General features: G+C 35.3%; 1 protein-coding gene across 1 annotated transcript; it reads left to right on the top strand.

Moving 5' to 3' along the window:
• On the top strand, window positions 1-27851 carry LOC145693161 (uncharacterized). Its single transcript, XM_081768913.1, has 2 exons — window positions 1-56; window positions 23397-27851. Exon 2 carries the CDS (start codon window positions 25723-25725, stop codon window positions 27838-27840), a length of 2118 nt encoding a protein of 705 aa, XP_081625039.1. The 5' UTR covers window positions 1-56; window positions 23397-25722; the 3' UTR covers window positions 27841-27851.

Raw genomic sequence — 27851 nt, 5'->3', positions numbered from 1 at the left:
CATCGAGTAATCGACCAGCATCTGCACTACATAGGTGGAAAATTAACATTTATACCGTAAGTTGTATTTTTCATTAGTACCAAAACGCTGTCATTTATATAAGGTTCCGAGCTTGACGAATTGGTCTCCTGCGAAAGGGCATAAACTGAATTTGTATTTTTGGTCTTTAATTCATGTAAAATAAACTCTTGCTTGTTGTAGAAGAAAATTATTAATCTGTTAATTGACATCTGACAGGCAAGAGATCCCTATCTACCTTACTATTTAAACAATACTTTTCTAACGAAACTAAAATAAAGCAAATTTAGTTTTTGTCTTTAACGTTTTATTAAGTTCAACAAATGTAAGTCTCAAATGTAAAGTAAATATTAAGTATTGCAGTAAGGTATCTGTATTTGTAAGCATGGGCGCCCGAAGAAAATTTTCTAGAGGGAGGCTCATCTCGCTGGTTGCTAATATTACGTTTGGTATTTTTTTATATATATATTTATAAAATCTGAAGAAATTTAATACATTTTCGTGAGCCAGAGGGGGGCCCGGGCCCAACCCTGCCCTCCCCTTCGGGCGCCCATAAGCGTATCTATAAGGCAGTTTCAAAAAAAAAAAAAAAGGAAAAGAAAGCGATGGCAGATATTGTTCATACTAGGGATGGCCAAAATTTTCCGGAATCCGGATTCCGGAAATTTTGTTTTCCGGAATCGGAAAATTTACTTTCCGGAATTCGGAAAAATTCCGGATTTCGGAAAAATTCCGGAATTCGGAAAAATTCCGGATTTCGGAAAAATTCCGACATTCGGAAAAAATCCGGAATTTAGAAAAATTCCGGAATTCGGGAAAATTACGGAATTCAGAAAAATTCCGGATTTCGGAAAAATTCCGGAATTCGGAAAAATTCCGGATTTCGGAAAAATTCCGACATTCGGAAAAATTCCAGCATTCGGAAAAATTTCGGATTTCGGAAAAATTCCGACATTCGGAAAAAATCCGGAATTTAGAAAAATTCCGGAATTCGGAAAAATTCCGGATTTCGGAAAAATTCCGGAATTCAGAAAAAATCCGGAATTTTTCCGAGATCCGGAATTTTTCCGATTTTACTTTCCGGATTCCGGAAAGTAAAAATTCTGGAATTGGCCATCCTTAGCTAGTAGTTGTTAAAAGAGAAACACAATAATGAATAGGCTATATATACTGTATTAAATTCTTGTAGTTGGATATGTCTTTATCATTTACGTAGACAATTGCTACTGCAGTTATTTACTACTTTATGAGAAAGATCTTATTTTCACACACAAAAAAGTCGCCGGTATGTCTCAAACATTATCGCGTTCCCACCTGCAGCTGCTCCAAAGCACTGCAAACTACTTTTTAATCAGGCGAAAGGCAGTGAAGGAAAATAAATCTCAACAAATATTCTAATAACATTCGCTTATTGTCAACATACCTACAGTGAGCGCAGAAAGTGTTCGTACACCGTGCATAGTTTATATTGAAAACAGCTAGCATGAGAACGGGAGGTGGAAAAATATATATATAACCAGAATTAAGACTACACATTCATACATTTTATTTCTATATACAAGAGAAAGGCCAAACAAACACAATCACTGTTTTGTTCAGAAGAAAAGAGAGAATTCCTTTTTTGTAAACGCAAAAAGTCACCGTACACTTATGCTTGAATTAATGCTTATAAAGTATATTACGTTATTTAATATTTTGTGGGATTACCCTGTGCGTTAATGATTGTCTGTAATCTTCGTGGCATTGATTTCACCTGTAGTAGTTCGTAGTTCTGTAGCTTCGGGACTGATTATGTCCCATTCTTCTTGAATAGCTTTTCTTAGGCCTTCTTTAGTAGACAAGCTGTGCCTTCTGATTCTTGTCTCCAGAACAGATCATAGATGTTCTATGGGGTTCATGTCTGGGGATTGGGGAGGTGTGCGAAGCTGTTTCAAGGTATTATAGAGTCAGGGGCGGGTCCAGAGGGGGCAATCGCCCCCCCCACAAGAGGAAACTCTTATTTTATACATAAATAAACCCATCCATAACAAGTTTGGAGCTCTTAAAAGTAGCAGTATTACCGCCGACCGCCCCCCCCCAGAAGTCCGTCCTGGATCCGCCCCTGGCAAACCTTGCAGACAGGCCTTGTTCAACAGTACAAACAATAATTGCGATGTATAATGTTTCTATCACTGTGCGAAACCATAAAAAAAATAATAAAAAAAGAACTCGAAGACCAAGAGTGTTGAGTGAACAAGTTAAACGTTACATTATTAGGGAAAGAAAAAAGGTTCCAAAAAGTAGTGCTGTGCAATTGGCAACGGATCTGGAAACACGCGGTGTTAAAGTATCAGCCAGTACAGTGCGGAATATTTGCAGGGTATCATGGTCGGATAGCCAGGAAAATGTTCTGGGTGAACAAGACAAATCGTATAGACTAAAGTTTGAAAAAGAGTATAAAGATAAGGGATCAGGCTTCTTTCTGGAATAGGGTCATATTTTCGGACGAAAATAAATTTAATTTTATCGAGTCCAATGGGAGGCGTATGGTATGGCGCAAGGTGAATACAGAGATGAATCCTCAAAATCTCGTCTCTAAAGTAAGACACGGAGGAGGGTCCGTGCTCGTCTGGGGTTGTATGAGTGCCTCAGGAGTGGGTCGTCTCCACCTTATCGATGGAGTGATGATCTACAAAGTGTATATTAACATATTAAAGGAATATCTCCATACTAGTGGGCAGAAGATGGTTCTTGAAAACAATTTATTGTTCAGCAAGACAACGACTCCAAACATACAGCGGAAAATACTCGATTGTGGCTACTCTATACAGGGGCGGATCCAGGACGGACTTCTGGGGAAGGGGCGGTCGGCAGTAATACTGCTACTTTTAAGAGCTCCAAACTTGTTATGGATGGGTTTATTTATATATAAAATAAGAAAGTTTCCTCATGTGGGGGGGGGGGCGATGGCCCCGATCGCCCCCCTCTGGATCTGCCCCTGAGGTTTGCTATCTTTCTCAAAGACTTACCCTTCTTATGCACTTTAATAATTACTTTTCTTGTCTCCTCATTTGTTTCTGTTCGGTTGCTTCCCATTTCGACAGCCCACCGTGCAGTTTTTTCACTCCTATTCACAACTAAACTCATTCTGTTACTCGTCATGCTATACAGAGGTGTATACTCAGGTGAATACTAGTGAACCCCAGTTGTGGTATCTTTGTTTCGTATTCGTACGTCAGGTGTACGATCACTTTTTGCGTCTACTCTATATATTTTCTACGGAATTTATTTACTTTCTGACCATTAAACTTGTCTTTGTGGTTCTTTATTGATATATTCATAAAGCTTAGTTTTCATTATTCATATTGTGTGTGTTATTACACTTCTTAAATTTTCTGTTTCTTTTTCGCAGGCATTCTCGTTTCAATAGCATAGGTGTACGAACACTTTCTGCGCTCACTGTATGTACAGTAAATACAAATTGACTTTACGAAGTATACAATGTAATTGTTCAATAATTAACATAAGCAGGCATTCATTAATTTATATTAATATAATAGTTAACAAAACTAATAAGCGGGTGATTGATGACTCAGTGGTAGAGTTTTCATCTATGGTATTCTAACCCAGGACATGTGGGTTTTCGATGGCTAATTTTGTGTTCGAAAATTTTCCCGGTGGTACTCTTGGTTCCCTTTCTTATATTTGTTCCATCATCACTCATTAACGAATTTAGTTTATCAAAACTCTATAGCCATATATTCATTCTGTCCGTCAGTGAAACAAACAGTCTCAAGAACTATCTGATGGATTACCAATCAATTTTGGCCATGATGTACAGAGTCAATAGTTAAGAATCGAGTTCCCTGATGAATGTAATATTCAAACCGGAAGCGGTACAAATCAACCATTTCCGGTTTTAACGTTAATCATTATATAGTAAATATAGTAATAGATAGCGAGAAGCGGTTTCCAGTAATCGACATATATAACATTCATGTAGATAGCATGTTACCCAGTTTGTGCATCTGCTGAAAATAATGAGCTTAGGTATTTAGAGAGCATTTTCCGCTTTAGAAAATGTGTGCTTGGTAAAGAATGTAGAGATTTAGCTGAGTCAGGCACGTAGCTAGAATATGGTAATAGGAAGGGGGGGGGGGTCTGTCACGAAATACTATGGTTATTTACCAGGGGCTCAATCATTCTAAACTATTTTATTGGCAACATATATTGATTCGTTTAGCCAAGATTTCTAATGGGGGCATGATACTGTGGTTACACACCAGAGGCTCGATCAATCTAAATATTTTACTGACACCATACCCATATTGATTGGTTAGGACAATAAAATGAGGATATATTAGTAAGTATTTTAATAAGAAGCTATGAAGAAATCTCGAGTAAAAAATTATAAAAAAGTATTGAAAAAGATATAGTCTTCCGAGGTCATTCGAACGGTGTCGAGAATTTTGCGTCTGGGAAATTTGCGCCCTACCTCAAGAACAGGGAAAATTGCGCCTGCGATGTACCTCCACCGGGAAGTTTGAGACCTGCGAAATAAAAGAACCTATTGGAGCTTACGCATTTCCTCGGAGGGGCTGACATTACAGCATAAACAATCCTCCCCCCACAACCATGCCATTTGTGATTTATTTTCATTGTGGCTATATAAGGGGAGAATAAACTTCAATATAAGCCAAAAGAACACAACGGATCAACGCAATCACTGCTTCTTCCAGAGATGATTTTGGGGGAACACTGGCCTCCCCAGAGCTCTCAGAGTGCCCCCTCGGAGGAGACCAAAATAATACGTCTATAATATAATAATAAATAGAATAGTACCAGCAGTGACCCCCCTCCGGAATACTAAATGTGCCCCCCGGAACATTTTTCCTGAAAGAACGACTGAACGCAATTGTGTGTTTGAAGTGTAATTCCAGCAAGTAAACACACTGTACATAGTTTTCTTGATAATATTACTGAACTGATTTTACATTCACTTTACATTTTCTTTTCTATATTTTGTGTCCTGAAAAGCCAAACAACTCTCAAGGATTGTGAACAGAGATATCTGGGTAGAGCCAAACAGCCTTTTGTAGATTAAATTATACTCTTTGATTATATTAATAAATAATTATATATCAGTCATTTATACGTTTATTGTAAATTTTGTAATATAATGAAAAATTGTATTTGTATGGATTGCCCTTTAGTGAACTAAAATTGTATTTTTTTTTTCATTTGTTCGGAATATTATAACGGATGGAGTAACTCACTGAGACGATGAGAGGCAAGCCTAGTTCAAGTGCGAGTGGAAGTTACTTTACACAATACAATAATAAGTTGAATTGTAGGGCGCTAACATCCCAGTGCAAATATATAGCCGGCGCATTTTCCCCTCTTTTTGGGGTAGGGCGCAAACATTCCAGTGCAAATATATTGCGAGTGCATTTTTTCCTATTTTTGTGGTAGGGCGCAAAATTCTCGCATTCAAGGAAAATATAATGTCCGTGAAGTTGACAAGCCACTTATGTCAGACTCCAATTTCGACTTTAAACGTCGCTAGTGCTAAGTTAGTGTTCGATAGTGACGCAAATCGTTAGTACTCCAACTGCATGCCAACACGCCCACTTCTAAGAATCATCTCAAAAGTGAGGTTAACCATTAGAGCAAGTAAGTGCTCATTGGTGCCATTAACATTAACGTTAAAGCCTCCATCGTACGGCCCTTTGAGTAATAATAACACCACGTTTTTTGCTAGTCTCAATGCGTCCCTATATTCTCGCGAATATTCTGACGTGCCCAAGTTAGTTACTTTTTTTTTGGGACTATTGTTTATGTTATTGTTTATTGTTTATTGCTAGTCTGCAGAGTAGTCCTTACATTAATATGCCATTGTCCTTGATAATCATTGCGTATTTACAAGCAATTTGTTATTACTGTTAGAAGATATCAAAAAACAAGATAAAATATACTACTTAACGGTTCATATTTTTCTTTTACAGTACATAAACGATTAATAATAATAATAATAATAATAATAATAATAATAATAATAATAATAATAATAAGAAGAAGAAGAAGAAGAAGAAGAAGAAGAAGAAGACTATTCCAGCATAAAAGTTATCAATTGCATTACACTGGCAACAAGCGACGCATATTTTAACTTCATAAAAAATCGTTTCTCACGATTTTCTGGAAAACTACGTATGATAACATCTTCATTATGTCAAGTTGTTTATCTCAGTGTAATATATGTCTTACCTCTGGACAATATCACAGTAAAACAAAAATTAAATATTAGGAGTACATCGTACTTTTGGACTACATCTCATTAACCATGGGAAGATTGAGTAGTGTATACTTTAAGATATAAGTTTCAGCTTAACTTGCATCATACATTCTTAGGATTACAAAAAGGAAATTTGTTCGTTTGCATTTGAACAAAATTCTTAGGATTACAAAAAGAAAAAATAATTTTTCCGAATTCCGGAATTTTTCCGAATTCCGGAATTTTTCCGAAATACGGATTTTTTCCGAATTGCGGAATTTTTCCGAAATCCGGATTTTTTCCGAATTCCGGAATTTTTCCGAATTCCGGATTTTTTCTGAATTCCGGAATTTTTCCGAATTCCGGAATTTTTCCGAATTCCGGAATTTTTCCGAATTCCGGAATTTTTCCGAAATACGGATTTTTTCCGAATTCCGGAATTTTTCCGAAATCCGGAATTTTTCCGAATTCCGGAATTTTTCCGAAATCCGGAATTTTCCGATTTTACTTTCCGGATTCCGGAAAGTAAAAATTCCGGAATTGGCCATCCCTAGTTCATACGGTATTTTCTTTAAGAAACACAAAATAATTCCTATTTTTTTATTATAAGAAAGATAAAACATATTTAGGAGTCTTGGTCCATCTCTTATAAAATTTCTAATCATTCTTAAAGATTGCTCATTCTAACATACAAAATTACCACGGTTTCACAAAATATGAAATACAGAAGAATTTTAAAAGAAAAAATATTAATAATGAATCTAATCTAAACAAAATGATAAGGATACTATAATTCAATTTACAATCATTTCTGAATATATGATACATATACGTATCATATACTACACAAAGAAAACCACTGTGCATAATGTCTGATTAGCAAACGGCTCTGCACACGTGCACTGGGCAAATAGCTCACAGCCTGAGCCTGAGCGCGAGTCCAAATTTAACTCAATCGCAATTGAGATTGACACAGAGATGTAGCGGTTTACGTTGAATATAACAACACTTTATCAACAAAGTCGGCTTAGATGTTTCTTCAATCCAAAAGAGCGGGTGGTTTTTCGTGATTAAGAGATGATTGAGCGGAGAACGAATATAAAACCTGAAAATCGGGTAGTATCCACTAAAATCGGGTAATATGGCAACCCTACATTGGGCAAAATCAAGTGCAAAAAGTATGTCGAGTGTAACTCAATTGACTGAAATTAACAAGATTAAATGTCGAGTCCCACTTGGTAAGGACAAGAAAGGGCTAAACTATCCGATTGGTAAAAACACCGATTATTGCGTATGAGTGACGCAAGAAGGAATTATTCCATTTACTCTCTTTTAACATTATCTATTAAATGGGCCTACTGAGTTGAAAAAGTAGCAGATAGCTGAGGTAAATAAAAATAATCATTACATATATTTATCCAGAAATTTTAATAAAAATACAGATTTTTACAGATGTTTTACGGTAGATCTTGATATATTGACTTTCCGACCTGGCGACGCTGGATCAGTTTTTGGCAGAATACAGAAGAGCCTATATTAATGCTGCCATTTTCAAGGATTGATTTCAGAACTGCTTTTCTTCCGACGTTGACATTTATTTAAAGAAAAAATAATTTAAATTTCAAGAAGATTCAAATTTTGGATAATGTACCAGGTCATCCTTGTGAGCTTGAAGTGTAGCGCATCCTAAAATAAAGATTTATTTTTGCCGTCAAATACTACATCCTTATCCAACTCATGCATTTTTTTTTTTTTCAGAAAACATATTCCGGGGGGCACATTTAGTATTCGAAGTGACACATATTACTTTCACAAGATTTTATTATATTTATTATTTTATTATAGACGTATTATTTTGGTGTCTTCCGGGGGACAGTGCCCCCAAAAAACATACCTGGGAAAAAACACTGAAGCCATGGATCAAGGAATAATTCAGGTCTTCAAACTCTTACATACTGAGAGCTTGATATTATGGAAAGCGATTCTAAAAATGCTTTAAAAAATGTTGACATAAACTGCGTTGTTTGTATAAAAGAGTGAGTCACTGCAGGAATTGAAGCAATTCTCATTGACGGCATGAGATCTACTTTGGCTATGAGTAGTAAAAACGATTGATACAAGTTGTACAAACAGTTACTGTAAACATTGAAAAAACAGAGTAGGACGAGATAGTTTCGAACATTTGAAATCAAATGATATTCAAGAGTTGTTTGAATAGCAAGATGGAAGACTTCACTGAGATGGAATTGGGAAAAAGTGCTGAACATCGATTTTACTGAAGAAGAATCTACAACCAGTGCGGAAAAGATAAAATTGACTTTAAAATATAATTGAGTAAGGGGCTCTTGGACGTTTTCAATAAAATCTCAAATCTTGGACGTTCCTTTTGTGTACGCCACTGCTCCGTAGAGCTAGTAGATTTTTCATGTTCCATAATATTTATGGAAAAATCATTTGTAAACACTTCGAGTGTGTGACCACATTCAGTTCTCAAAATTCACATATTAAACCGGGGACGGCCGTAATGAAATAGGCCTATCTATAGGTGTCTAACGCGCCTATACCCAAGCAAACTTTGTGCCCCCCGTATTTGTCCGTGTTCAGTGTAGGCTTAGGCCTAAACAATACAGCCAAGGCTGCTTATATTGGGCTACCAGCAACATGATGGATCGTAAGAACTAAAAGCACAGAGTACGTTGGCAACTAATAACCAATAGCGTCACCTCCTTCTAGCGCTACCAGTCTCGTAACGAGAACACTCAGTCACACTGCTGTACCAATATTGTTTTTAATGTGGATGCCCCTTAAATTTCTTTCACATGGACAGCCTCTTTTTTCTGCATACCATATTTCGATTTTTAAAAGCTGTCCCTGGAAATTTTGCTCTAAGCCAAGGCACCTGTGGCCCGTGCGTTAATATGGGCCTACTATATTGTTAATGGAGATAACTATACATGACATAAAAAAAAAAAGTATCGAGTCAGTAGAAGAATTCTTCACATTAGAAGTGAAACATCTACCACTAAGCCATTGTGCTCAGTGACGACGCCAGAAGGGGGCAAGGGAAGCGAGCGACCCCTGGTGGCTACTCCTGCCTTCCCAGACTCGTACAATCTTAAAACACTTTAAATATTGTACCGTATTTTATAACTCAGTAGCATAGCTAATCTCAATGTCAAATTGTCCATGCATTTAGTATTATCCATGCATTTAGTATGCGGCGGATTATTCTTCAAGCTTTCATCTTTGAGTGTCTGGGTATGCACGCATATTCCTATTTTCTACTTTAGCATTATTTCCGCTGTTATTTAATTATAGAATAGTTCTTTCTTATAAATTTTAATTTCCAACAGTAAGAATAGGCAACTTTTTTTTTTTTTTTTTTTTTTTTTTTTTAATTGGCTATATTGTAGATAGATCCGATTCAACTGGAAACAGATCTTTCATTGTGCCTGGCGAACAACAATAGTCGAGTTGGTCGACTTGTTTTCTTCACATTAGAAACCAGTGTTGCCAGACACAGGAAGCGAAATCACACACGCCTTCCGTCCAAATTGCACAATTTTACACACAAACTAGAAGACAGCCCACACAAAATTGCACAAAACATAACTACCTATCTATAGACCCTATGCATATTATGTCTGATGATGCCCACATCTATACACACATTGACTTGCCATTGTTCAAAGCTTCAGCGTTTGATTTATTATTATTATTATTATTATTATTATTATTATTATTATTATTATTATTATTATTATTATTATTATTATTTTAGTAAAATCGTCACCTTCTTCTCGTTCAATAAAACACCCCTCTCATACACTCTGTCCTTCATCACTTTGTATAATGGCATTTTCTTGACAAGTGATGAGAAGACAAAAAAGACTTCTTACTTCTTCCGTCTCATGTTTTGGCCAGCATCGAGGGTAAATATTATTTCATATTGCCTTGCTTGAACAAAGCATCTTTGCTTGGGGGTGCTAATGGTCATGACACCCGCTTCTGAAAAACAAGAAGTGAGATACCAAGGGAGTGAGATATGTTTTAATGAGCCGCCCTGGAGTCAGGCGTAGACGCTCCTAGATTTTAGAAGGAAATGTTCAGAAAAAAAATGGAAATAGTGAATATTTGAATGAAAGGAACTTTGCAAAAATCGTTATTGATCGAAATTTTGATTTGTGCCAAACTACACACAAAATGCACACACAGGACAAAATTGCACACATTTTGTGTAATTACACACACACATTGGCAACGCTGTTAGAAACAAAAGAAAGATGAAAGACCGGACATTAAATAACTCGTTTGTGTTTATCCGTTCAATTACACATTTTGTTTTATTTAAAAGTTTTATATATATATATATATATATATCCCTTTCAGCAGTGAGGCTATATGAGATGGGATCTACTGATTAACGTCGAATCTAAACTACATGAGTGAACTTTGTGGTGGACAAACACCGTGTGCATGGGTTTTCTCGGAGTTCTCCCGTTTCCTCCCACTTTCTTCATTCCACCATTTCATTCATTACTCATCATCACCGTCTCCTTTAGCCTAACCGGCATAATCGTGGGACGTAAAACTCAAAAATTTCATTTCATTTCATAAACTACATGAGCTCCCACCGGGAAGTCCTATGCCAAAGGCTAGATATTCTTAGATAGATAGATAGATATAGATATAGATATATATTCTGAAATATTATTCTCGATATTCAGTATTCATAGGATGGGATTATAACAGCTTAATTTGTGAGTACCAAGAGTTAAATTTTTGGAGGAGCTGAAAAGTGTTATGCATTCCCCGTTACCGTAAATAATAATAAATGTATGGGATTAAACTGATTAGCTTTCAATAAAATGTATTATCGGAGTACAGATCTTTAGTTAGTAATTGGTGTGTACTAGTGCTCTCTTTTGCACCTAAGCCCTGACGTGACGTCTCCATCTTGTCTGCCATATTCAGCAGAAATGTGCAAGGAGCTGCTGAAAAGTTCGTAGCCAACATACTGTAGAAGTAGTGCATTTGGAATGAAGAAATTTTAGTTATTTTACTTTCTCCTCCGAAGTTCAATGCTTCCTTGCACGGTGCTCCAATTTTTGAAGACCATTTAAAAATCTGGAGACGATTCCTTGCACCACTGTTCATAGCACTACCCTTATCAAAATCCAAAATGGCATCCTTTTAAGTGTCATTTGAGTTTAGGGAATAAGTAATGATCAGACGAAACTAAATCGGGAATAAGGAGGATGATGTAGACATTGAAACCCTAGATCATGCAATGTCAGTTGTGTTTCAAGTGTTTGATATACAGATGCATTTTCCTGAAGAAACAGAATATTTATTTATTTATTTATTTATTTATTGTCAGTTTTCGTGGTATTGCACTTTCAATTTGCCTTTCAGTTTTGTGAGTAATAAGAGATTTTCCACTTAATATCTGACACTTGGGCAGGTAGTCTATGAGTAAGACTCCATCCTTATCCGAGAAGAATGTTACAGACACTTTTCCAACAGACTTTTGTCTCTTGAACTTCTTGAGGAGAGGGAAAAATGAGTTAATCCACTGACTGTTGCTTCGTTTCAGAATCGTGTATAACCATATTTCGTCCATGGTTACTATTCGTGACAAAACTTGATCGGCATTGCGGTAAAAATGGGAGAAGACTCCCCTTGATGCCGTCACTCCTTCACTCTTTTGATCTTCCGACAGATTTTCGGGAACCCATTATGCCAAGAGTTTGTGCATGCCCAAGTCATTATTAATTGTGTTACTGATGTACGTATTCCAGAGAAATGCCCACAATCTCTGCCACACATTTTGCTGAAATTCTGAAAATTTTAAGAATAATGTCATGAATTCCATCCACTATTTTCGGGGACAGTCATTGCTTTTGGTCATCTTGGACGTAAAGCATCATTTGTTGAGAAATCATCACGTTTAAATTTTTTCACTCACTTCTTCACCACTGCATTTGACGGAGGAGAATCCCGTAATGTTTCATTGATTTCCTCATGAATTTACTTCGGTGGCTTTTCTTAATGAAACACACACACACACACACACACACACACATATATATATATATATATATATATATATATATATATATATATATATATATATATATATATATATATATGTATAAAGATGATAGCCGTGCTCTGGATGTTCGTGAAATTCGCTGGTTGGCACACGTGATAACCAAATACTTCCATGACTTAAGTAAATGTCGACTTCTCTCCACCCGCCAATTTAAATTTTTGTATAGGAAAAAGAAAGTGAAATTTTCCCCTTTAAACAATAATAAGAAATTAGTAATATTTCTAGTTTCAATTATTCATTTTTAAAATCCATAATAAACCAGCTGAGAATACACCAAGAACATTAGCAGAACGAACTTAAAAAGAATGGAGAGATATGGAGTGGGAAGGACAACTGTGTTTTTTCCTACATGTAAAAGTAAATATTTTTATCCGCACCTTCTTCTGTTTCTAGCAAAAATTCGCAAAATATCACGTCTCTATGACTTACGGTTCCTGAGATATGGCTCTTTAAATCTCCCGAAATTGGACATTTTTTGGCCAATATCTTGGGAACGGTAAGAGTGACGCGAAAAATTCCATCACTTTTTTAGATAGTTTTTGATGCCCTATCTAATAGAGGGCTCAAAATTGAAAAATTCGCAAATAACATACAGACACACAGACATAGAGAATTCAGTAACGGACTATAAAATTTGGTATAGATTCAGGGAATCTTTTGTAAAAATTTGAATGGGACACATTTGGACTGGTATTAAGAAGATAACATTTGTAACTATTTTCGGAATATTCTCGCAAGGCAATGAACTGTAATTTAAAAAAATGTTTTAAAGGGTAACCATGTTGAAACAAAAAATATAGTTGCTTAATATGATATTGTATTCATCCTTTGATTATAAAGAAGTTATCATTATAATAAATATTCTACGTGGTTTAATTGAGTTGAGCGATACAAATTTGTATGCTTATTTTGCGTTTTATTCAGCGTATATACCTTAAAAATCAAATAGTTGACCAAATTCCAATTTTGCCATGATAGGGAATATTGATGACAATGATTACAAGTAAACAATCTTGAATTAATCGAATCACAAGGAATATGGACCTAAAATCTGTATTAGGGCATACATTTATCAACAAAATACAGGAATGTATTGTTGGTTCCACCAAGGTTAGGTTTAGGATTCTTAATACAGTGTTAAATAATAATTCAACTCTTAAGTATTTTTTAAATTGATGAGTAGCCAGGAAATGAGGGGGAGATCTGCTGTCAAGTCTACCAGTCCAAGCGTAATTATATTTTATTTTTCATAATATTTCGCATCTTCAAAGAATATGAAAATAACAATTATATATACCGGTACTCATCCCACGATGTAATGAATTTCGGAAGAGACACCCCAAATTTTGGAGCCAATTTTGTCTCAAAATCCTGATTTTAAATCAAAAATGTTGAAATGATTGTCTTATAATGTATATTTACAGGGTATGTTGTATTTTACACGGCCAGGTTGAATATTGTGTTTGATTAATAGCACGCAGTGCTTATTGTATTATTCAACTTTCTTCTGCATTGTAATTGTGGATATTAGCCACTGCAAACATTTGCAGTGAATATTATCCACTGCAGGAACTTACAGGCATTTGGAAATGATTGACCATTCATGCTCCCTTGTTAAACGACTTAGAAAATGGAGGAGATTCATTAAAATATAGGGTGAATTTTGTTATTTCATACAGCAAAATATCTTGAGAAACAAGCGTTGGACAAAAAAATATACGAAATAAAAAGTTATATTTTCCAGGGAGAAATTTACCTATGCTAAAATTAGCCTCCCACTTACCAGGCCCGTATCCACGGGGGCTCTAGGAAAAAAAAAAAAAAACTTTAATATGGTTCTAAGCGAGAAATTTACTTTAGACGTGTAAATGTGTAAGTGCTACGATACATTTTTCTTCTTACGAAACTTTTTTTCTTTTTAAATTTCTTCACGCAGAAAACAGTTTCCAGTAATCTCAACAGATGTCACAAGCGTTCATACAAGTAAAACCGATTGTTTGTTCTTCCATCTATTATCCGGAAGGCTAACTACTGTACAGAAAGATTGGTCAAGAAGCTATGAAGAATAAAATAAAATAAATGTTTATTTTTTCTGTAGTTTGTGCTCTATTTAGTTGTAGTAGGAGAAGAATTATAAGGAAACAAGAAATGATAGATGGAGAGCAAAGAGGCGCCGTATTGTATGAGTATAATATGTAATATGAACAGGGCCGTGCTGGGATACTAATGAGGGCGGTGGACAAGTCTACTAAAAGGGCGCCTATACAAACGGGAATATATATATATATATATATAGAGAGAGAGAGAGAGAGAGAGACAGAGAGAGAGAGAGAGAGAGAGAGAGAGAGAATAGAGACTTTGAAAGAAAGTATGGGTGCCATTTTATATCAAAATCACCACCAAATTTGTTTTAGTATTAACGTAAATAGATATCCACTTTACTACAGAAAAACTTTTTAGTTCCTGTAATAACATTTCTGTCAAATAAAAAGAAGCTAAGTGTATCAACAACTTAATATAGCACGGCTATGGACGCAGGAGGCTCATTGCCGCGTTTACAAAAGCTCTCCATTGATTTCTGTTCTTAGAAAACTGGACCCAGTTTCTATTTTATATTTCAATCTCTGCTAGAACCATTTTAATATTGTCCTCCCATCTGCGCCTCGGTCTTCCTAACGGTCATTTTCCTATTTGGATTTCCAGTTACAACTTCGAAAGCGTTTCTAATTTCTTCCATTCTGGCTACATAAAATGTCCATTTGAGCCTCCTAGACTGGATGACCCTAATAATGTTTGGTAAACGGTATAAAATTATGCAGTTCTTCCTTATGAAGTTTCCGGCTTTCCCCATTCCCGTTCATTTTGGAGTTCGAATATTGGTTTAGGAATCTTGTTGTCAAATACTTTTAGTCTGCGATTTTTCCTCAGTCAGTTACCATGTTTCGCAACCATACAGCACAACAGGCATGATTATCGTTTTATATTTTGAGCAACAAATTCCTCAACAGAATTAGCGACAACAAAAGATTTTTAACTGAATAATAGCACGAAATCCCTGCTTTCAGTTGACATCAATTTTTTTAGTGATTATGGTTTTGGTCTGTTAATAATGATCCTAGATATTTGAAAGTATCCACTTTGTCGAAAGAAAATATTATTTGGTATTTTCAGAGCCGTAACTAGAGATTTCGGCGCCCGGGGCGAAGTAGAATTCGGCGCCCCTACACTCTACTTATCAATCATTATATATATATATATATATATATAAGCAAAACAGCTTTTGTTGTTATTGTTGTTATGCTATGTTGAATTTTTATTAATCTTCTTGGAAAGACCATCGCAAAAACCAAACGCGATCATTATGTACCTTTTTCAAATAAGAGTTGTTTTCAAGAGTGTTATTTTGGACTTTTTTGTTAAACTTGTTAAAACTACCTTTGATTACTACTAATACTACTAAAAGTTACTACTATTTACAACGTTTCGTACTAACGATAAGAAATGAAATTTCAATACATTTAGACTATGTTCTTTTAATCGTTCGAAATGGGTGATAGTATTAATTGCCAGTAATAATTGTAAACTATTTAATTTTATTCTGTATGTGACGACATCAATAGCATTTTAATTTCGATCTTTTTACGGTAAAAAATATTTTGTGAAATGTAATGGAAATTCAGAAGGAGCCTTCTTTGTGAATTTCTAAATATTGATCGATGGAGATGAAGAATATGTTCAATGTTTGTACTTAAAATCCAAAATATACTTTGGCTACTACATATGTCTGAAATTATAGTAATTATTTAGTACTTAATTTCTTAATGAATGAAAGTTCCGAATTTAAGGTACTTATTATTAATTAACATAGAATATTAAAATACACTAACACGTACATATATAAACAATGTGTGTATGTAGATAGATAAAAACATCACACAACTAAACACGTATGCACAAAATAATATACTGCGATACAAAAAGTTTATGAAAAAATGAACCCAATAAATTCCTCCAAATTGGAAGCATTTGATATGTCAATGGAATTTGAAAATAAATCATAGATAGTGACTAGTGTCTGAAAAAGTCGAACTTCCTTGGGATAAGCCCCTATTCTACAACTGCTTGAAGTTCGAAAATGTTATTGTTCCCCTTCGTTACGTTTATTTTTAATATTCCCGCGCAAACAGCAGCTTGAATGTCCCTTCACTCTTCTCATTTTCATACCTTCATTCTCACCGTCGCACACTGGGCCCAAATTCTCAGCAAAAACTCGAAAAATGAAGTAAAAGATTGACTTGATATGATTTGTTATAATGAAAGCTTAATAGTGTACACATAAGATAGTGTGCAGGAAAAGAAGTGATAGCAGTTTACAATGAACTCATGGGACGTGCAAATTTGGTTATCCGCCGAAGCCGGAGAGGCGCTGCTTAGCGACAGAAGATAGGAAATTGACTTTGAATGCGACTATTCCTACATTGCGTGTAGATATTCAGTGGCTGGTAAACATGGTGACACGACCGACATGTATGTATCGTTTTGTATATTTAGAATGTTGATGTGATGTGTAGTCAATAGTCATATTTGGAATGATGTTAATATCAGTATCATATCCCTATGGTAATCCCCTACTTAATATCATATTTGGAAAATGCTGTGATACTGAAAGCATATAAACTATCGTCAAGCGATAGAATGGCATTTTAGTAGAAAATATGGCATATACGAATGTCTGTGATTTTTTAATATGCCGTAGCGGAAACATTGTTCTTACTGTATGCAAAAAGAAAACCTGCACATATTCGCACTTTTGGGAAGTATAGCACATGAAAATGTTTGAAGAAAACCGCATTCTGGATGCAATGCTGCTTTTGAATTTAGCTGGGATGAATGTGAGAGCAAGTGTTAGATTATTAGACGTGTGATCCCCATGCACGCAGTGACGAAGTTGAATATAGGTCGATTCTGAGAATTTTGCCCCCAGACCTCGTTGGGGGTTTCGCCTCCAGGACCCATCTTGTTTCCAACATCTAGTCATACTTCTCTGGCATTCACCAACAGAACTAAACTCTAGTCAAATATATTTGATTAATGGTGGTGACATTTTGAAACGCCAATGCTAAACAATCTATGGACCATAAGGTAGAACCATGTTAAAAATGGTGTTGATCAATTTAGTTTTTTTTTTTTTTTTTTTTTTTTTTTTTGTGATGCGTGCACAGAAGTGACATTGGAATCAACTGTAATGAGCCTCCGCTCGCTCCAACTGAGAATGTTCCAATCAAGCCCTGAAATGAGCTCAAGTAATGCACGATGCATTATATAAAACAAACTGAACAAGTTACTGATGCTTGTAAATCATAATATGTTTAATATATCTGATAATATATCCATATCGAGAACTTGTGAAGAGATAATTTTTATGTATTGAAGCGTCCTTGCATCTTCATTGTCATAACGAATCCTCCACAAGTTTGAAATAATTTTGAGAAGCAAGAACTTTTCTTCAATTTTATTACTCTTCAGTTGTAAAATGAATAAGTACACTTTTTCCTTTCATGCGTAAGAATATAAGCCAATCGTAAATTGCCAAATCAAAGCATATTGCCCACGCGTTTGTTTATGCCAATCATATAATCTGTTATATAATTTAGGCGCGAATATAAGGAATAGACCTATTTCCTTTTATGATGTAAAACACTATGCTTTTGATGAAATAATGTCGAAATAACATTATTGTAGCCACTGCACACACCGAACTAATTGGTTTTCTTTCAATTTTCTGCTTCATATTGCGAATTCTTATTTTTGCCAAGAATTCAGTGCTTTCGCCCTACTGTGCATGATTAATCCGATTGGGTAGATGAAAAAAAAAAACGTTTTGAACAAGCAAACTCATCGCTGTTAAATGCCGAACACGACTTTGATTCTTTCTGATTTTAAAAATGCTCCTGCATCAGTGGCGTATTTAAGGGGCTTCCGGGCTTAACCCCCCTCTCGAAATCTTACTTATTATAGTAAAGTATATGAAATATCTTGCAGGATTTTCACATTTTCAGGTAAAAAGCCCCACCCGAAAGTTAGCAAAGCCTCCGAAACAAAATCGTAAATACGCCACTGTCCTGCATACACTATAAGTCATTATTCGGGACCTTGTATATCACATGTTATTAAGAAATCATCTATAATAAACCCTTTAAGTAATAAGTAAAAACTTATGACTTATTTAAACTTTTGGATTGCGAGCGAAGCGAGCAAGAAAACTTTTAAGAAATCTGCGTATTTCATTGATAACCGACAGCAATATTGATCTAATAGGGCGCCAATACTTTCTGGGGGCGACTCGTATTTTACTCATGTCCAACACCACTTTTTCTTTCTCCTCGCTCGTTCGGCGCCCCCTTGCTATCAGCGCCCGGGGCGGGCGCCCCGCTGGCCCCCCATTAGCTACGGCTCTGGGTATTTTAACGCATCAATAAAATGCAGTATTACGATCCCGACAAACTTCCATTTATTCAATTTTCTCTGTATTTATTTTTAAGCCAATATCCCTGCAAGCGTTAATTAAGATTTCTGCATTCCTTTCTATTATTCTATCATTACTTATTAAATTTACATCATCAGCGTACGCCATAACCTGGCAAATACAATTCAGCTCTAGGACCTGATTGCTGTCTTTGATTTTCCTTATCGTGTTCTCCAGAACAAAGTTAAATAATAATGACGACAACGCATCTTCTTGTTTCAAGTCATTCTCAATGTGAAAGCTCGTGAACAAGAATTTCTCTACTCGAACCTTACTTTGGGATTCATTTAAACATATCTTAATTAATCTACCTTTTTGGGTATTGCAAATTCTGTTAGCATGTTGTTCAATGTTTTCCTTCTACCAGAGTCTAAAGTCAATAATTGATGTGCCAGGATGTTGTATTCTCTCATTTCTTTTCAAGTATTAGTCGAATGGTAAATAGTTGATCGATTTTACCTAAATCCGTTCTGATAACCTCCAATAATTTCATCTGGAGTCAATCTTGCTAATACAATGTTTAAGAGGATTTATTGGATGTTGACAGAAGAGAAATGTCTCGATAACTATTAAATCTTGTTTTGTTGCTTTTTTTCTGAACTGGAACAATGATTGATTGTCTTCAATCTTGTGGTAATTCCTCCTTGTTCCAGATAATGAGTTTGTGTATCTTGCTCTACAATTTTTCTTCGTCTACACCCGGAGATGTGTGTTTATTTTTTTAAATAGCGATTTCTATTTCTGTCTGGTTAGGTTCTGGAATATACGGTTACGCTGCATGCATTTCACTTTCTCCACGCGCATTAGTTTTTGGCTATGTGTTAAGCAAATCATCAAAGAAATCTTTCCATCTATTTCAGATGCTATCTGTATCAGTGAGAATTGTTCCTTTAGGTTTCTTTAATATATAAGCACGAAGTTGATAGCCTTTCTTAAGTTCGTTGATGCATTTATACATGTCCCGAATGTTTTTGTTTTCACTATTATCTTCAAGTTAATTAATTTTAACTTTCAAAAGTCGCGTTTCTTTGTTCTAAAAGTTTTAGAAGTAACTGCCAGATGACAATGAAATTTTATGTAGTTATTTCGTTCGGACTTTGTAGCCAACGCAGTTTCTTCTGTTTTCTCTTCTCTGCTACTTTAGTACATTCCTGGTTGAACCATGGTTTGTTCCTACGTATTTCTGCGTGCTCCAATATTTCTTTTGCTGAAATTTTAATGTTATCTCTAATTTCAACCAAGTATCGTGAACACTAGTGCACTCCGAACCTTCTAAAACCGAGAATCTATTCGACACTTCAATCTGGCTCCCCTTTCACCCGACTGTCCTCTATTTAAAAAAGAAAATTAAACCGCTTCGTTTTCAGATATTGAATATTTCCTTTATTCAACGATAGTCTCTCTCTTACTATCACAACCAACTCCTCTGAACGACCGAACATCAGTTGTGCCAGACTGTTCTTTACTGTCTACTAAAACAAGATCAGTTTGAATATGTGTTTTTCCATCTGATGAAGTCCAAGTATATTTATGAATGTCGCGATGTTGGAATTTTGTAATATTCACGATAAGGTTTCTGGATATTGCACCGTTCACGAGTCTAACGCCATTGTCACAATCTTCCTTTTGCAAACATTTATTCCCAATAATCGGTTTGAAAATACTCTCTGGTCCTACCTTCGCATTGAAACCGCCTAACAGAATTTTCATATGGCATTGCAGGAGATGATTAAATACCCGTTCTATTCTTTCGTAAAAACTGTTTTTTTTTTTTTTTTTTTTAAATCGCCATCCATATTTGCTGTTGGGCCATGTTCATTTAAAATAATATTACACCATCGACTAAAAGAAAATATATCATTAACAAATTCAACCTATGTAATTGCTGATATTACGTATTCGTTTGTGAACGGAAAGCCCTGTTTCTAGTTGGTAATTTTATCCCTCTAGGTCCAACCTTTATTTATAAACTCATTTTTTACAAATTTTAACGCGCCTGCCCTATAGAGACTTCTTATATTTCATGTTCCAAATCTTATGTCGATTTTAATTTGCGGAATTCGTGCCAAGTTATCAGTTCTGATCCGAGGATTCTGCGAACTTATCTGAACTTTATTTTTTTTCAGAATGAGGTTGTTAGCCTCACACCAAATTCTCAAGCTGGATTATCTGTCCACGACTGCTTACTCAGTATATTCGCAGCTACCTCTATATCCCAGAGGCCTTCTCCTCGATCCACAACCTGAGGACGCGCCGTGCCGCGGTGACAGGAAGACCACATTTTACGGAAATTAATATAGCTATATTTCAGAAATACAACAGGTACTGATTATCCGAACACTGCTTTAAAACACACAGGAACAATCAATATGCTCGCATATATGGATGCATATTAAGACTGTGAAAGTTTCGATGCCGTAAAAATCGTAAATTAGAGACTAGTGTCAGTATAGTATTACATAAATGCATCGTACGTTTGACTATCCGAACTATTCTTGATGTATCACATTGTTTCGTTTTATAGCTATATAACTTTATAATATTTTTGTAAGTGATTATACTGTTTACCTATTCTCTGCCAATAGCAACTGTATGAATTTATACACCGTGTGCGTGGGTTTTCTCGGGGTTCTCCCGTTTCCTCCCACTTTCTTCATTCCACCATTTCATTCATTACTCATCATCACCGTCTCCTTTAGCTTAACCGGCATAACCGTGGGACGTAAAACTGAAAGAGAGAAAGAGTAGTGTATGAATTTATAATACAAAACTGAAATACAGAAGAATAAAATAAAGAAAATAATGTGATATTTCGCAGGGCATCCTATGTAAAGGGCGCCTTGTATTCTTCACAGGTTCTGTACTACCAGTCAGTATTTGAATTTATTAAACAAAGCTGGTATACAGGATAACTAAAACCACTTATCTATAGTGTAATGTTTAATAGGGCGCCTTATGTAAAGGGCGCACTGTACCTTTCACGGGTTCTTCGCCAATAGTAACTGTGTGTATTTATTGTACAGAACTGTGCTATACAGAAGAGTAAATAATATCGTTCATCTTTGATGTGGTCTCGGAAGGGCGCCTAATGTAAAGGGCGCACTGCACCTTTCACGGGTTCTTTACCAATAAAACTTTAAGAATTTATTACTAAAAACTTGTGCCATTATTTATAGTGTGATATTTCGGAGGGCGCACCGGGACACGTCCCGGTGGGCCAGCACGGGCCTGAATATGAATAGGGTTACTATATTTTAAACGTCAAAGTGCGGACATATTTCTTCCTCGCTAACTCGTTATATAAATACTAATTTTAGGATCACATAATAATAAATAGAATCATAGTGTGCCTAGATTTAAAGTCTTAGCTGTGAGAGTGAGAGTGTGTTCATTAAACACTAGAAAAACAAAGGTTCAGTAGAAGGAACCAGAACCATACATGCAGAAAGAAGGTGAGAAGTAAGAAGTCGGCGCCACGGGATACGAGACAAGTCAGAGAATTTCGGAAAATATATGCGGACGGAAATTTTTACTCTATAAGAGTCTGACTTACTAAAAATAATACAAAACTTTCCATCTTCCTTTTGCTTGTTTATTCATAAGTGAAAGAAGACAATGAAATGCAACTTACCACAATCATAGATAATGCTATTCTAGGACAGAAAATAAAGAACCTCAAGAATTTTCAGTGTTGCCATTCATAGAAATTACAGTGTTGCCAGAATAACAACGCCCCCAAAATCTAAATTAAGACAGCGACTAGGGGAACAATCTCAACTGCATTTGGTTACGTATCATGTTGTTTTGGTTTCCTGTGAACTACTTTTTAAATAACATTGTTATTAGTTTTAATAACTGTATGTTAAAAGTATTTTGTTTATTACAAACTAAGTACAACTATTATTTAAAAAGTAGTTCACAGAAAACCAAAACAAAATGATACGTTACCAAATACAGTTGAGTTCGTTCCTCTAGTCACTCACTGTCTTCCCTTAGATTTTAGGGGCGGTGTTATTCTGGCAACATTGTAATTTCTATGGATGGCAACACTGATGATTCTTCAGGTTCATATTTTCCGTTGTAGAATAACATTATCTATGATTGTGCTATGATCCATTTCATTATACCCTTTCACTTACGAAAAGCAAGCAAAAGAAAAATGGTAAATTTTGTATTATTTTTAGTAAAGCAGGACGCATAATGAAATCTGACGTAGGGGAGCACCGACGGTAGAGGCTCACCGAGTTCGGACCCTTCCCCAAACTTCCTAACATACATTTGTACACTTTCTTAATAAAACTATACTTGTTTAACAAGGAAATGATTGATGAACAGTTGATCTTACATTTCATTTGTACTCTTTCTCTTATATATATATATATATATATATATATATATATATATATATATATATAACAATCTAGTTCTATCATTTTTCCTGAAAATATAGATGGCAGTATTTTAAAATTACTTTATCATCTTTTCAGGTGTATCTACATAAACGTAGTACTGGAACCCTCCTAACAAAAAATTTTGGCTGCGTGCCTGGTGCGATAGAAGCTTAGAAAAATGATATAGCCTAGTTGATAAATATACTACGGTTTAGGGAAAGAAATTATAGTTGACATATGGCTTAACTTCAGATGATATACCTTCAAGCATTTATAATAGAGATATCAAAAATATCATATAACTATACAAGGCAGGTTTCGAAATGGTTTAAGGAACGTGAAAGGCAGTGGCGGATCTAAAATGAAATGAAATCTTTGAGTTTTACGTCCCACGGTTATGCCGGTTAGGCTAAAGGAAACGGTGATGATGAGTGAGGAATGAAATGAAGAAAGTGGGAGGAAACGGGAGAACCCCGAGAAAACCCACGCACACGGTGTTTGTCCACCACAAAGTTCACTTGGCGGGGGCTGGGATCGAACCCGGGACCCCAAGCACCAGACGTGAACGCTGTACCACTGAGCCACCGCGGCCCCTAGTGGCGGATCTAGTCCAGGGCTGGGGACTGTAGCATGCTCAGCTACATTGAGTTGGAGCTGCCTGTATTTTTGGAACACTCTGTATATGCTGGTCTCTGGAAGTGAAACGAAAATATGGACTATGACAAGAATATGAAAGAAAGAAAGAAAAATGTATTATATCTGATTGTATAAGTTACTCCTATTTTTGTATTTCCTCGATTAAGAGAATCTATTGTATTTACGTTTTTTAAAAAAAAAAAAAAAAAAAAAGAGTAAAATTGTAGGTAATAAGAATAAGAGCGAAGGTTGTAGAAGCGAGTTTGTTTGCAACAAACTCAAGGTTAAATCTCGTGACGTAATGTCTGGTCGTTTGTGCGTAGACAGCTGCCTCGCTCGTGAGCGAAAGCCGTGAGCCAGGTTAGTTGCTGCGCTGAATGTCCATCTGGAATGTCCATCTGGATTGTCCTTCTGGAAGTACCTGACTGTTGTATTTGGTCGAATGTTAACGGAGGACGGAGGAATAGAAAGTTTGAAGTTGAATTTTTCTTCGTTTGAATTAACGGGTCGGAATAATACGAAGTTATTATTAAATTCGGTTTGGCGTTTTCTAAAATCTTCAGATTTCCTACCAAGTTTTCTTCTATTAACTGCATAATTGGGAACAGTAGAATCGAGTAGAGGTGATTGAGGACAGACGATCCCAGTGACCGATTAGAGCAGTTTGAAAATTGGTAAGTACAAACCTAGCTGTAGTTTCTAGAACCTAAACCCCAGATAACCTTGGTTTGATTAATTAACTAACAATTTGACTAATACTTTTTCCTGCTAACAGTAGAAGTAGCTATTAGACTATTAATTATTAGATTTTTAACTTGGTATGAAAATAATTCGTAATTTGATATCTAAAGGAATGTTGCATTTAGCGTCCCATTAATCTTTTGATATTTCTATTTGAGAGATTGATTTCGACGTCGAATTAAATTTTTCTTGTTTCTTGCTTTGAGAGTTTAATAGTTTTCGCGTTATATATATATTTTTATTAAAATTATTGGATCGAGTCGCGGTCGCTTTTGACTAAGTTTCGACACTTTCTATTCCGAGTAAATTTTATTAACTTTTGAAATTGTTAATAGCGTTAGAATTGTTCTTGTTTGGAATTATTCATTTTATCAAAGTATATTTAACTATTTTTCAAGTAACTTTCACCTATTATTCAGTTGCAATTAAATTACTTTTTCACTTGTCATAGTTAGAAGCTCATTCACAGAATTAAAATTTGTTGATGTTAATTTGTATTTATTTCGTTAATATTTGATTATTTGTAATAAAAAGCCAATTGAATATTTTCTTTTATTTAAAATAATATTTAATATTTGTAATCTTGATAACCTTGCATTTTCGTTTGGGAGATTGAAGCCTGCATTACTTGGGGGATTCTTTTTTTTTATTATGCCAGATATCAGAACCGTGTCAAATGATAGTTTGGCTAAACTTAATCACTGCTTATTTGTATTAAATAGAATTAAGGTGGGTGTCAAGCAATCCTCGGCACAAGGTTCGTTACAAGTTCAGCGCAGCAACTCACCTCTGGTTTGATGAGGCATCTCTCCCTGAAATTTGTAAGGCATTTAATTTTTTCATTTTTTGAATTGTTATTTAAAATTAGGGTAACGACTACTACTGTTTTGGTATATTAATGCTATATATGCTAAAGCGTGAAAAATTCCAGAGAGCGAGGAAACAAAATACGATTGAATTGTGTATATTTAGAACCCTGGGGATAGTTTCTGTAGTATCTCGTATCTTGCTTAGATTTAGTGGTAGTTTGCTTTGCTAATAGTATATGTTTAATAATTTTGCTGTTTTTTGTATTTTGCTAATTATACTTTGTAATTTATATGGAATGAAAATGTCGGAGGAGTACGTTAGCATAAACATGTCCGAGGTAGATTCGAGTTTCGATTGGAATACAATTGATCAAACTGGATTTGACGATAGTATTTTTGATAGATCGACAATGAGTTTAACGCCACCGCTTAGAGATTCATTGTTAATTTTTAATTCAAGAGAAAATAGAGAAATGTTGAATAGCCCGAGTGAAAATGTAGAAGGAGATAGAAGTCAGCGGAATTTGTTTGGTAGGGCAAATAGTTCCAGTTTAGAGAATCCTTTTAGTGGAAACTTTAGTTGTTTAGCACAACCTCCTTCAACTGTCCATAGATCCTTTGAAAGAAATAGTTTTCATTCTGGAGGAAATTTGTTTTTGAATGAGCCAGAAGTAGGACAAGCCCCCTCAAATGAGTATTTTGATAATAATGCCACGTTAGGAAGTGCTAGTAATTTAAATCTTTTGGGAAAAGTTCGTTCGAGTGTTAGCAATATAGCTAATAGGCAGGTAGGATTTAACTTACCATCTGAGAGTTCTCAACCTGTGGGCCAGAGTAAGGGATGTGATAAATATCAACGTTTAGGACAGTATTACAGGAGAGTTTCAGCAATAAAAAATTCTACTCCAGTTAATCTGTATAGTAGAGGAAATCCTATATTAATAAATAAAAGTAATCAACAGATGTGTGAGGGTAGTTCAAAAGGAAAAGAGCATTTAGGGGAATTAAATCCTAAACCGCTTCCAATGTTGTTTTCTGGCAATTATTGCGATCAATTTATTTTTCAAAAAATTGCTGAATTGTTGGATCAGAAATTTAAGAATTTTAGGAAGATTGATGGAAAAAATAGTTACATTATTTTTGATTTGTTGGTCAACTTAGAGCAAATCATTGAAAGTACTAGTTTTCCTTTGAATGCTATTTATAGTACCTTGTTATCTAAAAGTGAAGGAGAATTTCTGGATGAAATTCAGCGAGCTATTTATTTGAATATTTCTTGGCCGCGATTCAAGAAGTTAATTTTTGAGAAATTTATCACTAATTCAGTTAAGCATGCGTTAATATCAGAAAGGTTATTTAGGAAGCAAAGGTTAACTGAATCTGTTGATCAGTATATTAATGATATTTATTATACTGCTTTGATCTTGGATTGTTATGGTGATGAAGAACAATTGATTCGTATCATGCTTGATGGCATGAATCCCGCGGTGAGATTTAAAATGTTTGGTCTTTCTATTCCTAGGAATTTAGAAGAACTTAGAAGAATTTCTTTAGAGTTTTCTAAAATCTTTCGAGATCAAGTTGAATATAATAAAAGAATCGGAAATAAGTCATCGGGTACTTCAATTGCTTTGGTAAAGAAAAATGATAGAGAGTACCATTCTAAAGAATTGAATGTAAATAGACAAAAAATTGAATCATGTGATTTTGGTAAAAGTAATTCAAAAAATTTGCGACGATCAATGAATTCTAATGCGGGTTCGGAAAAACAGAATATTGTACCTTCGCAATTAAACGGAACAGTAGCTACCTTTGTAAATGTTCGCGTTAATAATGAGTTAATTCGTGCTTGTTTAGATAGCGGGTCGTCTTATAATTTACTTACGTTATCGGTAGTTGAACGTTGTGGGGTCGTGCATTATCTTGAGGAAACCACTCCGATTGTAATTCGTGCACCTTTGGGATCATTTTATGAATCAAGTAAGGAGATTAAGCTCACTCTAAATTTTTCCGGTTGGTTCGAGCGAGTTAGTTTTCTAGTAGTGAATGATTTGCCGTGCGATTGCCTTCTGGGAACTCCATTTTTGAAAAGTACCTCTTCGAGTGTGGACTTTGTTCGTGGAAGATTGAATTTGCGTAATAATCGCAAATCAGTTATCCTGTATTTTAGAGACGATACATTATCCATTCAGAATTCGACTTCAGGATTTAAGTCAGTTGATCGTGTTGACCATCAAGGTGGAAGTGTAGGTTGGAAAGAACTTAAACCTAAGAAATCGATTTCGTTGTTTTTTCGAGATGATTCGTCACTAAGAAACGGACTTAGATCGGGGTACTCGGTTGGCCAATCATGATCATATGGGAA

The sequence above is a fragment of the Thermobia domestica genome, chromosome 8 (genome assembly GCF_964235325.1).
Source record: "Thermobia domestica chromosome 8, izTheDome1.hap1.1, whole genome shotgun sequence".
Lineage (NCBI taxonomy): Eukaryota > Metazoa > Arthropoda > Insecta > Zygentoma > Lepismatidae > Thermobia > Thermobia domestica.
This window is presented reverse-complemented; position numbering and strand designations above follow the sequence as displayed.

Coding starts and splice junctions, on each gene's coding strand:
- LOC145693161 (XM_081768913.1), top strand. CDS start 25,723: ATGTTTAATAATTTTGCTGTTTTTTGTATTTTGCTAATTATACTTTGT.